Source organism: Pteropus vampyrus, unplaced genomic scaffold (genome assembly GCF_000151845.1).
Source record: "Pteropus vampyrus isolate Shadow unplaced genomic scaffold, Pvam_2.0 Scaffold113, whole genome shotgun sequence".
Taxonomy (NCBI): Eukaryota; Metazoa; Chordata; class Mammalia; order Chiroptera; family Pteropodidae; genus Pteropus; species Pteropus vampyrus.
In genome coordinates this window covers 1,427,687-1,442,706 of record NW_011888894.1, presented here as the reverse complement: position 1 = coordinate 1,442,706, position 15,020 = coordinate 1,427,687, and the positions used below count along the sequence as shown (strand labels likewise).

Sequence of the window (15,020 nt, the reverse complement as noted above, 5' to 3'; positions counted from 1 at the left end):
TCTAGTAGCTATGTTAAAAACAAAGATCAAAACAGACTGGCAAAATTAATTTTAATAACGTGTAATTTTAACTCACTATCTCCAAAATGTTATCATTTCAATATGTAATTCACATAAAAATTATTGGAGATATTTTTGCATTCTGTTTTGGTATTACATCTTTGAAATCCTGTGTGTTTTATGCTTATAGCACATCTCATTTTGGACTAACCATATTTCAAGTGCTCAAAAGTCATGTATAGCTGCTGCATTGGACAGCACATGCAAGTCAGTAATGTATATAAAAATTAAAGATCTCTGTAGTACTTAATGGTTTCCAAAACACTTGATGTTTAAATGCCACATTGGCCTGACTTGGTGGATGTTTATCATCCCCACTTTGTAGGTGAGCAGAAGCAGCAGCAGTTATGTGTAATTCATCCAAGGTCATCAGCTAGTAAACTGTGAACTCAATCCTTGTCTTGAAACCTGGGTACTTTCTCTTTTTCTTCCTTTTCTAAATGAGCGATACAAAGGGGAACTTGAATAGTATCATACATAGAAGTCCCAAGTGCATGAAAAGACACAGTTTTTCAAAATCCATCTACAATTTCCTCCCTTCAAAAATCCTGCCCAGTTTAATCCCACCAGAATCTGTTAGCACTATTATTCTAAAAATATGTGTGTGCTAGATTAAGCACCTTCCAGCTCTGATGGGCCATGGATGTAAATGATATGTGGGTATAAAAAAAATCCAATTCCTCTCTCTGATATTCTCTATGATGTAGTGATTTACTTTTTAATTACCCTTGGGGGTTACATTTCAGCATCCCAAATAGGTAAGAAATGAGGTAAAGTCTCTCCTCTTCTAATTTAAAAAGCACATATACGCCAAATGTTCACACCATAGTATAACAAGACCCAGATGGCTACGTGGGAAAAAGGCTCCTAGTGCAGGAGTTCTCTAGAATAACATGACAAGCATGTAGGGGTAATGTAGGGGCAGAGTAGGGGACAGGCCAGCTTGAGAACTGCCCTGCGAAGGACCGGTTCCTAGGCTAATGTTTCCAAAGAGATGCCAAGGGCAGCTGACGACCCTCCTGGCCCACAAACTGCCACGCAAGCCCAGAACTGCCCACAGGAGCCCGTGGAGGCCCATAGGAGGCCCAGGTTGACTCCCAGATGTGGCTAGTTTCTTCTCCCTTCTCCTTCCCCTTTCCAACCCAGTGTAAGGAAGGGGAGCAGGGTGGTGGCTGGAAGGCAACAAAAGGTTTGCAAAACCGTTATCTGCTAGTTTGCCTGGTAGTCTATGTCCCTGCCAACACCCTCACTGAGCAAATTCAAAAAAGGTCTGGAGGCTTTGCTAGAAATAAATTAGAGAGATTTATTCAAGGGTCTTAGAGTTTCCAAACTGGGAACACAGCTGGACAAAAATCCAGAAGTGTTCCAAAGAAGAAAGACAAGTTAAAAGTTCTTATGGTAAAAAAAATATATTCTTGATAATTATCAGTCCTGTACTTTTTAGTCCTAAGATTAGTCTAGGAAAGTTATCAGTCAGATGTCAGGCAATCAGGATGATGGATGCCAGGTGGTTCAGAAGATGGGTGTCAGTGTAAAAGTGGAAATTCTCCAGTTTCAGGGAAATTCTCCAGGTGCTGGCCCCTAGGGAGAGCAGTTACTCAGTTACAGGGAGGTGATATCTCCAGGCGCCAGCCCCAGGGAGAAGTGCAACATTCCCAGGTGAAGATGATAAAATTGTCTATTAGGCCTTGTTTGAGCTGAGAGTTCCCCGGGATACCTTTCTCTGTGTACAAAAGGTTAACGACTAACTTCTGCTTCTTGTGACCTATTCATTCAAAAATGTAATAGGAGACCTTATAAGCTGCCTCCTCGGGAAGCTCGGGGCTGATCTCCTCTAACCCTGCATGGTAGAGAGTGAGTCACCTGCCGGCTAATAAAGGCTCCTAATTAATCTCAATTGGTTCTGTGGGTCTTAGAATCATTCGCGCCACAACATCAGGCAAGCTGGTCACATCCAGTGGCCTGAATAATGACTATTAGGTGGATGTATAGGTGAGTCCTAAAGTTACCTAGAGGTCCAGATATATATCCAGGCATTGACATAGACCTGGAAAGTTAAGAAGAAGTTTTAAGTTCTTAGGGTAGTTAGAATAAGAATGGTCTTTCCTCATACCTCACCATTCATATTAATAATTTTGACATCCTGATTTAAATGACTCTATTGTATATATTCACAATCTTCACTCTTTCCTCATCCTCCACAAAGAACTAACCTGGGCGGGTAGTAAAAGCTGAATGTCCCTTCTTTGGTCAAAGAAAGCCTCGAGGGCTTTTCTCGTTCCCCAGAGACTTCTAGTTACTCCTGGTGAGGGCATCGTCTCACAAGTGCAGCCTGTCTACGTGACGGTTCCTGTGCGTACATGTGACTTTTTGTCGTTGCCAGCAGGTGTTAAGTTGAACGTTGTAACTTTCTTGAGGCCCTACTACCCACCTGGCTCCGGGACAGGGTTCTGCGAGACCCCTTGAATTTGTCACTGTGTGCCACACCACTTAAGTCTACGTGGCTCATTAACAGTGCGCACGCGCGAGGCGGGGTTGTCGGTAACTTCCGGGCACTGAGGGGCGGGCTGGGGAGTAACACGTCTAGCTGGTCCGTTTTGGACACCCTTTCTGGCTCCTCCGCTTAGAATCTGGTGCCCATTTCTGGAAGCAGAGTCCAGGAGGTGAGGAGGAACTGGCAGCGTCCGGAAAAGCCGCCGAGGACCTCACTAGCTCACCCCGAGGGAGTCGCCGGGACAGAGGAGGCCTGGGGCAAGCGGCGGCTCGCGTCGCCTCGCGCACGCGCACTCGGAGTCCGCTGGACTGCGCGGGCGTTCACGTGACGCGGGGCGGTGCCGGATGGGTGGGTGGATGGGTGGGTGAGAGGGAGGGAATCGCTCGTGGGAGGGAAGCAAACCGCGGGATCGGCGGCGGTAGCAGCAGCATGGCCGCGCTCTACGGGGGTGTAGAGGGGTGAGTGCAGCCTTGCGGAGGGAGTCCGGGAGGGCCGGCCTGAAAGCAGCTTGAGCCACCCCCCCGACCCGAGGGCGGGACTGAAGGAAGGCCGTGGACAGGATGGTGGCCTTCTGCTTCAGGGTCTGTCCACTTTGGGCTTTTAGGCTGCGAGGCCTTGCAGAGGAGGGTCGTGTGCACGCGCGTCGGTGCCTTTGCGCGCGCGGGGGTGTGCTTTGCAGGGGCTCTGCGGGTGCCACGGCCACACCCCAGGGTGGGGGTCCTTTGTGTTTCACGGCGGAACCACGCCCCTTTCTCCCACGGAAACACTCACTCTTCTGTCCCTTGCTGGAGATGCTCCTTTTTCCCATTGCTGACCCCAGAGAGAGTTTTGCAGAACAGGTGTCAGGTGTGAAGTTGCTGGACTCCGGGTGGGGAATGGGAGTGTGGTGAAGCCCCAGCAGGATGTTTGCTACTGAAGGGTATCAGGGAGCTGGAGCAGCTGCGAGCCAGAGTGCTAGGTTGTCCTGATGCCTGAAACTCCTCCATTCTTGTTGGCACTCCAGGCTCCTAACCCTGAATGGAGACCTCTGTTATTCTTGCCTTTTACCTGCTCAAAAACTTGTCTACTGGACTTTTTGTAATAGCTCTTCCCTTCGGTATGAATATGGGCAAGACTTGTGTGCCCACTCTAGGCTTCAGTTACCACCTGTGTATTGAGTGAGTAGAGAGATGAAGGAGATGATTGCCAAGTCCCCTGCCAGTGACAACATTCTGTTAATCTGGATGTGTCAAATCAGGATTATAGAGAGTGGCTGTTGTCTCAGCCAGGACATTTGAATCTGAGATTGGATTATTTCTATGGCAGCCACGTCTTATGCTGACTCACCACCTCAACGCCTTTTTTTCACACGCATTGTTAAGGCTGATCTCCCCCATCCTGTATCTATTGACCTTTTTTAAAACTAAGTACAGGAGTTTCCGTGTTGAACTTGCCACCTCATGCATTAACTACTTGAAATGCCTTGTCATTTCTGAGTTTGATCACCAGGTCTTCAGTGTCCTCTTCTGATGTAACTAAAAGTACTGATCAATAAAGAAACATATCGCACCACCACAGACCTCCCTCACTGTTTACCCCAATAATAAGCATTTGACTGTTTAGTTGCATAAGCGGGTTTAAACTCTCCCTGCCATCTGATCAGTATTTCTTATAAGGATGTCTTCAAGACCTTGGCAGCTGGAGTTGGATCTTGAAAGGCAGCTTTAGCTTTCCTAAGAAGCAGAGAGATGAGGCATTCTCTTTAGTCATATTTACTGAGTGTTTTCCTGTGCTAGATATGAGGGCAAATGATCTGAAGCTTGTAGTCTAGTGAGAGGCAGACAAGAAAACAACTAAACACCCTCTTCATACAGAGGAATCCTTAAGAGATGGGGAGCACTAACTTGGCTTAACTAGTGGAGCTATGGGGGTGAACCACACATCAGAGGTTTCAAGGACTGGATAATGTGTAAGTAAGGCCTTGCAGGATACGTAGGACATACCCAAGGGAAACCAAACAGCGCCTATGTTTCCGTTCAACAGCACAGCAAACACCAAACCATAGAGATGGGTTTGGGAACGGTGATTGGGTTTGCTGAAGTAGTTTCCATCATGCTGGGCTCTTGTCAGGGACTACACAAAAAAAGCCGTACCTTGTAGGGTTTTCTGAGCAAGACTGAGTGCCCCCTTGTGTTCTGTAGGGGAGGAACACGGTCCAAGGTCCTTTTACTCTCAGAGGATGGGCAGATCCTGGCAGAAGCAGATGGACTCAGCACAAACCACTGGGTAAAGGCTATATTGAGGGGACCATTAGGCTTGGTTGTGGTTTTATTCTCTAACTCCTGTTGTGGTGGTGGCTGGGGCTTACATAAGCAGCCCGTAGGTGCAGCATAGGTTTGCAAGCCTTTGTAACTGCTCTTTCCCTTGATTTGGGGCTAGCTGATCGGGACAGACAAGTGTGTGGAGAGGATCAATGAGATGGTGAACAGGGCCAAAAGGAAAGCAGGGGTGGACCCTCTGGTACCTCTACGAAGCTTGGTGAGTCGGGTAGAGCCTGGGGATTAAGTCACAGTAACACTGAGACATCTAGTTTGAATTAGATGAGTCTGACAACAACTGCAGAGGGACAGGCCTTGGGGTCTTAGTCTTTGGTCTAGAAACTCACATGATCTCATCCATTCTGCGGCGTTAGTTGTCATGTAAACATCACAACAACTGGAAGAGCACAGGGTTTTGGAGAGCCACTGAGAACTTGGTTTGTCACTCAATATCTGTGTGACTTTAAGGTTACTTACCTTCTCTAAGCCTCAGTTTACTTATTTGGAAAATGCAGGTAACAGTAGTTACCTCAGAGTCGTTGGGAAAGTAAAATGACAACACATCCCAGGGTGGCTAGCAGAGAGCCTGACCCATAAGCACTCATTAAATGTTTGCTGTTGTTTCCAGCTCAGGCCTTTCTCCCAAGTTGCTATAGCTTTGGCTACCTCCTGAACTCATTCTCAAATGTTCTGCAGGAACAGCCAAACCCCATGTATTCCAGACCAAGCTTATCTCTTCAATTTGTTCCTCTGCCTGACTTTTCTGTTAAGGATACTGTTGTCCTTTCAAGCTCCAAATGTGGCATTGTTGAATCCCCTCTTTCTGTCCATTCCCAGTCCAGGTTCTTCTTGCAGCCATTGTGTGGGTCATTGTGTGCGACAGAAGGAGGACTAGGGCTGGATAAGCAGGGCCCAGATGTAGAGAGAAGGGGGCAGATAACAGGAGGGGAGGGGTGTGAGAAAAGAGCTGGGTCTGGGACCCTGCTCCATTCACTTACCTCCCACGTGTCTTAGGGCCTATCCCTGAGTGGTGGGGACCAGGAGGATGCCGTGAGGATGCTGATGGAGGAGCTGAGGGACCGATTTCCCTACTTGAGTGAAAGCTACTTAATCACCACCGATGCCGCTGGCTCCATCGCCACAGCTACGCCAGATGGTGAGGAGGTGGTGGGAGGGTGAGTTTGAGAACTGGTTTTCTTGGGAAAGCCCCATGGATGTAGTTGGCAGAACTTGTCTTGCAAACATCTAGAAAGCAACTTCCGTCATCAGTTTAAGTCCCTGCCAAAGCAAGGACTGGACAAGAAGGAGGGAAAATTGGTATCTTGATGAGAAGCAGGGAGTGGAGTTAGCCATAAACTCCATCCCAGAGGAAGGGGGCCCTGAGGCTGCCTAAGGAAAGCAGTAAGTGTTGAGAAGAAAGTGGGAGGAGCTCTGGTATTGTAAAGGCATGGCTACCACAAGATTGGCTCTTGAAGCTCAGCTGTACGGTATTGGAGAAGTTACGGAATTCTCTGAGTTTCAATATCTTTATCTATAAAATGGAGGTAATTGTACTGATAAGGTGATTTAGAGTATTGAATGAGTATCACTGTGAGCAGGGTCTAGCACTGCCCCTGGCACATGGTCAGTACTCAGTAAAGCCTGGCTGGGCGAGGAGACACAGACTCAGTCCTCTCTGTCCCCAGAGAAGGGCTATATGTGATTGGAGTTTCTCTGAGAGCCAGCAGGCCCCCTCCACATCCCCCGCCTCAAACACACATCCTTTCAGCAGGAAACTAGCTGGGTCAGTTTTTTTCTGCAAGACTAGGTGGTGATCCTTTGGCCTGGGGCTGGTTTCTGTCCTGTTTTTCCTCAGTTGGAAACTGCTCTGTTCAGGTCCTTGGCTGCACTGAGCCTCCCGTGCCCTTTCCCCAGGTGGGATCGTACTCATCTCTGGGACAGGCTCCAACTGCAGGCTCATCAACCCCGATGGTTCTGAGAGTGGCTGCGGCGGCTGGGGCCATATGATGGGGGACGAGGGCTCAGGTGAGCTCATGCTGACTGGTCCTGGCTAAGGGTCCTGGACCCTTCCCTTCCTGCAGCTCCCCATCTTCTTTCCCCTGCACCCATGGGGCTCTCTGGGCATAGCTCCTGAATCTGATGGTTCTGAGTACAGAATAATGACTGAGAGATCTTAGAGATGCAAATACTGCACCAGTGGCAGGCCTGCTCTTCAACAGTGCTTTGCACCCAGGGTTCAGATTCATGCCTCAACGTAATAGCTTGCTGCCTACCTATGTTGACTTTTGGAGTCATTAGGGAGGAATCGACACTGAAGGTTAAGGCCATAGGGGCCGGGAGATGCTGTAGCAGTCTGCTAGTGGGAAAGGGGTATAGAAGGTTTTCCTGCTATCACCTGTTTATAGGCAGCATATATATATTTTCATAGGGGTCCTTGGGATTCAGCTCCTGGCAGTGATCCAGTGGTTTGAGTATTACCTGGTGTGACACAGTATCACCTGTTCTGTCTTCCCCCTCCCATTTTCCCTTATGTGGATCAATCAGATACAGTTTAATTAGAGGCCCCCAGGCTGGGAATTGGGACACCTAATTTGCTGTAATATACCAGCTGATCACTAATCCTGTCTAGGTCTGAGTTTCCTCCCCTGTGAGCTCAGGCAGATTGCCCCATTTTCTAGCCCTTTCTGTTCTCCACAGCCTACTGGATTGCACACCAAGCAGTGAAAATAGTGTTTGACTCCATCGACAACCTAGAGGCAGCTCCTCATGACATTGGCTACGTCAAGCAGGCCATGTTCAACTACTTCCAGGTACTCTCCCTGCCCCCAGTAAATATGCACACCTGGGAGTGAGCAGGAGTGAATGTAGGCGAGGGACTAGGTGAGCCAAAGGAAAGTCAGGGTAAGTCACGGGTCAGAGCTGGAGGACAGAGAAATCATAGGTGAAGACAGGATTCCAAATGATGTATGCGGCGCATTCCAGGAGGGTGTCAGGCACGAGGAAGGGGTAAGTTGGAGACAAGCGGTTAGCCAGACTTTATTCTTGACCCTGCTGGGTCGTGAAGGCGGACAACATTCTAAGCTGGAATGAGAAGTGCAGAGTGAGATCAGGAGACAGTGTTCACAGACAGACAGCAGGTAAAATCTGAACAGCTGTGTTGGACAGGAAGCTGCTTCTGGCCTCTATGGGTCAAGAAGGAAAGCCATAAAGAGGAGGCCAGGGACAGTTCCTGGGGGAGGTGTAGCATTCTACCCAGGATATGGGGGATTGATTTTACTTCTTGTCTGGGCTGTGCTCATTTGTAGTGGGTTTGGAAACTTATCTCTAGCTGAATCAGAGGTAAATAGTGGGAGAGGAGGAGGAAGAGAAGTTTATGTGATAGACATTTCTCTGAATGAGGGCCACTTAAGTTAGCTAGGGCCAGGGAAGGAGATTAGAAATGCTGGAAAGTAGGACCTGTATTCTCAAGGCTAAGGGGTTGGTAATTAAAGAGAAACTGGCCTTGGCCAAGCTGGGGAAAAGGAGGGGCCAGGAAGAGAAATCACTTCCTATAGCAGTTGCTGTAGGAAGTGGAATTAAAGTATCCTGACTCAACAGATTGGTTCTAAACCCCACAAATATGTCTCCCATTCCCTCTTATCCTTTGGTCATTTTTATAAGGTAGTTACAAAGATTAAATGTAATGTGAATCATGCTTAGTACATTGCTGGGGGTGCTCCAATTTTAGCTCTCCCTTCTTCTATCTTAGTAATGTATTCTGGGAATCACTGATTCCTCAGGATCTTCAGAGATATTATGAGTGGGTTAAGTTGTGGTGGAAGAAGGACTTGTGGTCAAATAAGTTTGGGGCAAATAGATTTCTTAAGGTTCAGGGCTTCTCAGAGCCTTTAACTTGTTAAGTTGCATTGTGACTCTAGGGGAGAAATGCAGTGTGCAGTAGTCCTTAGATTCCTTTGACCAAAGAAGTCCTTTCAAGAGCACCTCAAGGAACTATAGAACACTTTGGTGAGCACAGATCTGTGCTCTGTGTTGTATCCAAGCTAATCTGTAAGGAGCAATGGCATTTGTGTTGGAGAACACAGAACTTTTCTCAAATGAGAAATCTCAAATCCTTGCACTCTAGAGTTCAAAAAACAAACATTTCAGCTTTTCAAACAGTAAAGATATCAGGAAGATCAACTTGGGTAAACAGGCAGAATTTTCCTTTGCTTCTGATGACTGTCTTGTGCCCCTTCTCTTTCAGGTGCCAGATCGGCTAGGCATCCTCACTCACCTGTATAGGGACTTTGATAAATGCAGGTTTGCTGGGTTTTGCCGGAAAATTGCAGAAGGTACTGGATGTGGGGTGGGGCTTTTTCAGGCTTTGTTCCCCCAAAGACCTACCAGAGAGGAGTTTGGGGTGGAGTAAAGTTCAGCTGGGGACTGGAAGCCAATTTAATTTCCCTTTGACCAAATAACCTCACTTCTCTGCCACCATGGGCCTTGGTACTGGTGGGCCTTGGGGTAGAGGCAGAAGGACATGTCGGTTGTATTGACAATTGTTTTATACTACCTCTGTTTCTCTTCTTGATAGCTATCATGGCTTGTGCAGGCTGCGTATCTGTTTCTGAGAAATTTATGATGCAGTTGTCTTTTGGGCAAATCTATAACTTCTTTTTGAAACCAATGATACCCAAAGAACTTGGGGATCCTGGAGAGGTTAGGCATATTTGGTTGGGTCAGGAGAAGCTGAACTGTAGGGCTTGTCTGCACTTTGTTCTTTCTCTACTCTCTGGTCCATACTCAGTTTGGATTCTTGCAGCCTCAGGGCACTGTAGGACCCTCTTAGGTCCTGCTGGACTGAGGCCCCTTCAGAGCAGAGCTGGGAAGGAGCTGAGCAACAGGAGTTAGGTGGGGGCGCCCCAACAGGAGCACCAGCCAGCTGCTCAAATATGGTTCTGGGTCCCCAGAGCTGAAAGACCTTCAAAGACAGACTCAATAACTCAGTGTAAGCTAGAGTATGAACCAGATGCCAGTGTACTTCTCTAGTGGGGGGTTGCCCTTCTCAAGTGCCTGGAATGAGCCATACAGGACACCTTCCTAGGGTAGAAGTACCTGGTAGGGGTGGGGGGAGTAAGGATGGAGTGGCAACTTTGGAGGCTGGCTTACCCATATGCCATGAGATGGGCATCCATTCCTGATTGGAAAAAGTCTTAGCTATGGGTACTCCCGCTGTTGCTGCCCTGCAACAGAGAGCGACAGCAACTGAGGACTGGTGGTTCCCTAGGTACTCACCACTCCCCTTCTTCCCCCGCACCCCAGGTGCTCAGCAGGGAGATCCCCTTTCCCGTTATATCTTCAGGAAGGCTGGGGAGATGCTGGGCAGACACGTTGTAGCAGTATTGCCTGAGATTGACCCGGTGAGTCGAGGTGGGAAATGAAGACTGGTTGCTGCTGGGCCAGATTTGGGCCTTCTTGTTAGGGATGAGATAATCCCATCAAACTCTTTAAACTGGTTATGATTTTAAATGAACTTCGGTTTGAGAAAAATTCTGTAGAAAGTCTGTAACACAAAAAAGTTCTTTGGTCCAGGGCCTCCCCTCTGGCTGGTTCATGATCTGTATTTATAGGTAGTAAATTGGTTTAATGTGGTGCATGTGCTGTCCCTTCTTTCAGTCGTTTCTACTATTTCTCTCCCTTTTCTTTTCTTCCTCTATTGTTACTTGACATTTTTTCCTTTCCCTTCTCTCCCTTGCCTTTATGAATCTGTTTTCCTTCCTTTTTTTCTTGAGCCCACCTTCTGGTTCTTGATCAAGAGAGTAAGTGAGATAGGTTGGGCTGGTCTTAAGAAACTACCCCCCCTTAGCATTGGAGAGGCTTGGTCACTCCCAATATCCATTTCTGCTCTCTGCCTAGGTCTTGTTCAAAGGAGAGATTGGTCTCCCCATCCTGTGTGTGGGCTCTGTGTGGAAGAGCTGGGAGCTGCTGAAGGAAGGTGAGTATGGGGTGGGAACTGGCAAGGATGAGTGATGGAGCTGGAAAAGTAGTGCCTTGGGAAAGCTGACAGGCCACTGATACCTTAGGCCAAGGCCCTCAATCTTCGCTCTGCCGGGGAGCCCATCTAGCTTCCTTGGACTCTTAAAAAGATGTTCTTTTCCAAGTAACTTACTAAAGAAGCACCATTTTTTAAAAAATAAAGACAGATCTAACTGAAAATCAGAGCTTCTGACCAGCATGTGGTGACAGCCCTAGTCAGTACAGTCCTAATAGTCCTGAAGTAGCTCAAGGACCCCTGTTGCCACCTTGGAGATCCTGACATCGGGTGCTGGGGGCAGCTGGCTCTAGTACCTTACAGCTGTTCCTGGGCTCATGTGCCATGGTGCACCGTCTGTTGGGGATTTGGCATGTGGGCCCCTCTGGGACCTCCGTAGGAATGCCTCAGGGCTTAGGCCTCTTCTTTCCTTCCTCTTTGTCCCCACCTTCTCCCTGGTCTCCCCCACAGGCTGCTGGTCTCCTCTCATCTCTGTCCTCTGCATTCTTTCTCTCCAGGTTTCCTATTAGCGCTGACCCAGGGCAGAGAGATCCAGGCTCAGAACTCCTTCTCTGGCTTCACCTTGATGAAGCTGCGGCATTCCTCTGCCTTGGGCGGGGCCAGCCTAGGGGCGAGGCACATCGGGCACCTCCTCCCCATGGACTACAGTCTCAATGCCATTGCCTTCTACTCTTATACCTTCTCCTAGGGGCCTGATCCTGGCTCTACCCACTCCTAAGCCCAGTGGACGTTGGGTGCTGGGAGGGAGGAGGCCTTTACTTCTTTCCCTTTTCTTACAAAGAGGAAAAACATATACAAGAAAATAAACGCACTTTACTCACTCCCCAATTGGATTGTGTTGTGAAGCACACTTGCTGTGTAAATGTACAGCGCACGTACCAGCAGGTACCCCAGAGGTCTCAGGAATGGTTTTAGCCCAAGGTTTACAGCCCTGTCCCCAAGTGCTTGGCCTGCAGTCTGCCCACGATGCAATTGGGTGTATAATATATCTGTGTGCCTCTCCTCCCTGCCATGTTAGTATATGGATAGGCTGCTGCTGCCAGTTAATCTCTGACCTCAGTTTCCTCCTGTCAGAGTGGTTATTGATCCCTGCTAAGCATTTTCAGTGGAATTAAATATTTTCCATGCAAAACATCACTGGGAAGAACAGACATATCACACCCTCTCCTGATAGTCCCAGTAGAATTTAGGGGACAGTACAATTCTAGTCTGGGAGAATTTTTACCTCACTGGATTTGGTAATTAAGGGTAAAGAGCACACTTGCAATTTTTCTGCATTAATGAGTTCTTAAGAGATTACGAGGATAGCTGAGATCTAGGGCCAACTAGACACACTAGGTGGCCTACCTATTCTGGGACTACTAGCCTGGCTCTGGTTACAGTACAGCACTTTGCATTTGTGGTGTGGCCCTGGGAAAGATGAATGGCAGTGAAAACACATGATTCCTGTCTTCTGGATGCTGTAGTTTGATCGGTAAAGACAAGTCCTGAGCTTCCTCTTCTGCTGCCCATGCTGCTTAATGAAGACTGAGGACAGTCTTGACACACAGTGGCAGCCTCTGTAGGAGTTTAGAGTGTAAGCTGTTTGAGGGCATGGACCACATCCTGTACGTCAGTTCTCAAACTTATGTGCGTCAATTATCCTAAAGCTTGTTTTAAACTCATTTTTCTTTCTCTTCTATAAGGTGTCCGATTTAATAGGTCAAGGATGACACGGGGAATTTTCTTTTCTGCTAAATACCTCATGTAATTTCCACTGCATAGGTTCAGGATCTGCACTTGATGAAGCTCTACCCTATAGCTTTTTGAGTTCTGATTAGGCCCTTGAAAGGGGTCTAGATGTTTCTCAAGTGACAATTCACAGTGTAGAACAAGATGGCAGCAGCTCTCACTCCATCAGCTCTAGCCCAACATAGCAAGCTGAAGCTTTGAGCAATAACTCTAGCCAAGTCTCTTCTGAAAGGACAGCCAGCCAGCCATCTGCATGTAGCTATGGTCCAAACCACTGGGGTCTAGCTCTTAGCAACTCTCCAATACATCATCGGGTGAAAAATTGGCAAAAGGAACACACAGCAGAGGTGCCTTTGCTATAGCTCATTGTCCTAATAACACTGTTACTAATGAGCAGTGAGCTTTGGAGTTTTTTACATGATCTCAGGATCAAACAATATTTTAAATTTAGAATATAAAACCATTGGTAAAGAGTTTAGAGACTTACGTTCAGGATACCGTCATCACCCTTACCATTGCTAGGCTCTATTCCAACTGGACAGTGGAGGATTTAGAAGAGAGCAAGGAGCATGTTGTGAATTTTTTAGTCAACATGAGTTGAATAAATTTCAATTGGAAAAAATGAAGGCAATATTAAAGTGCACAAGGTCAGATGTTTCTAGTTCTTTTGGCCAAAGGAGATGTGATGAGGTACCTTATTTTCCAGTTAGCAAGGCTCTGTTACATAGGAAGTTGTGATTTTTGATGAGTTTCTCCCTTCAAATTTAAACTTAGAATCTTCCCTAATAAGATGTCAGGAGCAAATAATGGGATTCCATACTACCAAGGCAAGAGAACTTGGAACAGGAACTGGAATCTTCCCTAATAAGATGTCAGGAGCAAATAATGGGATTCCATACTACCAAGGCAAGAGAACTTGGAACAGGAACTGGATTTGGATGAAGGCAGCACTGCTTTAATCTACCTGTGCGATCTTGTGGACAGCACAGCCTTCCCTGTACCATTTACTCAACAAACATTGAATGTGACCTAGCCATGATGGGTACTCTAAGGAGTAAAAATGGGTACACCCTTACACCTTTATAGAACTGCATATTTATAATATCTGTGCTTTTCTGTAACATTGTTTAATGAACTCTTTTAAATGAATAAATACACCATTCACATCTTTAAGGATGTGAATAGTTTGGTCCCTGTATATATATATATATAACTAGTATCTCAAAAAGCTATAAATTGGCAAATCAGTTCAGATTTTTTTTTCCCTCCTGGCTTTAGGAAGGAGGCAAAGAAATGAGAGCACTCAGAACAAAATCCATGGGCTATGGTCTGGTCCCATGATCTTTTTACCATATGATAACGCCCCCTCAGAATCAGCTAGGTGTAAACTTGAGTGAGTACGGATAATCAAACTAATCACAACAGCAAAGAAAAGGTCTCCTTGTTAGCCAGTAGCTCTGGTACCTAGGACTTGCCCAGAAATAGAAGTAAGTTTTCCAATTTCTCTTAAAGCCCAAGGATTTTGTTACTGCTTTTTTTGTTCAAAGCTGTACACATTGCCACTATTGCTACATATATTAAGTGCCCATTATGTGCCAGGCAGTATTTTGAAATTATATTCAGTCTAAACATCACATTAGCCCCAGGAGGGAGGTATGGTACCTTTACAAATAAGCTGAGTTCAGGTCAAAGGCACAAAAGACATGGTAGAGGTGAAATTCAATCAGGTCTGTGACTTCTAAGACAATGCTTTTACTACTGTGTAATGCTATTTAGAATGGAAAAGTATTCAACTAAAACTATGATCAATCTTGAGACAAAAATCTCCTATACCACAAGCACACCACCTGCAGTATGATATATAATGACCCAAATGTAGAAAAAAGGGTACCACTGCCAGCAAATGCATTTTATTCTCATTTTATTGAGATTTTCAACAGCTGCCATTTGGTTTTTCAAATTTTTAGAAAAGTAAATTTTTTCCATTTTTGATATTTTTATGAAAATTATTTTCAATTTTAAAGCCCTTCTCCTCCTGCAAAGAAGTATTAATAACTACCATGTAGTGTTTATTTGCAGGGGTGGGAGCAGGGGAGGAAAACAGCTTTTAAATACTTGTGAAACAGGGATAAAGGTCCAAAGTCAGACCTGGGTCTGCTGGAGGTGCTAAGCTGCCCCCTGGCCACCATCAGCATGTCACTACCTGCACCAAGAGCTTGGCCATGCACAGACCCTGTGGGGGCTTCTTGTTCCATAAACTCCACTCTCTTTCTCTTCAACCTCCTCTGCTGGCGATCCTCCTTTCCTCCAAATCTGTCCAACAAAGGCAGCGTGATCTTTAATACAAGTTCAGCTCTGTAATGGATATGATACTGTATTTAGAAAGTTCAGATTCCCCATCCAGTCA

At 46.6% G+C, this 15,020-nt stretch overlaps 1 protein-coding gene across 4 annotated transcripts; it reads left to right on the top strand.

Moving 5' to 3' along the window:
• Positions 1-2,583: 2,583 nt before the first annotated feature.
• On the top strand, positions 2,584-11,715 carry NAGK (N-acetylglucosamine kinase). 4 transcript variants are annotated; one of them, XM_011365555.2, is made up of 10 exons: positions 2,584-2,723; positions 4,735-4,819; positions 4,973-5,071; positions 5,866-6,007; positions 6,766-6,876; positions 7,549-7,661; positions 9,095-9,182; positions 10,153-10,250; positions 10,747-10,825; positions 11,380-11,715. In XM_011365555.2, the coding sequence occupies exons 3-10, from the start codon at positions 5,012-5,014 to the stop codon at positions 11,568-11,570; spliced, it is 882 nt and encodes a 293-aa protein (XP_011363857.1). In that variant the 5' UTR covers positions 2,584-2,723; positions 4,735-4,819; positions 4,973-5,011; the 3' UTR covers positions 11,571-11,715. The 4 variants fall into 4 exon arrangements, with proteins under 4 accessions (XP_011363857.1, XP_011363854.1, XP_011363856.1 ...); XM_011365552.2 differs by lacking the exon at positions 2,584-2,723 and adding an exon at positions 2,931-3,012; XM_011365554.2 differs by lacking the exons at positions 2,584-2,723; positions 6,766-6,876 and adding an exon at positions 2,931-3,012.
• The last annotated feature ends 3,305 nt before the right edge of the window (positions 11,716-15,020 follow it).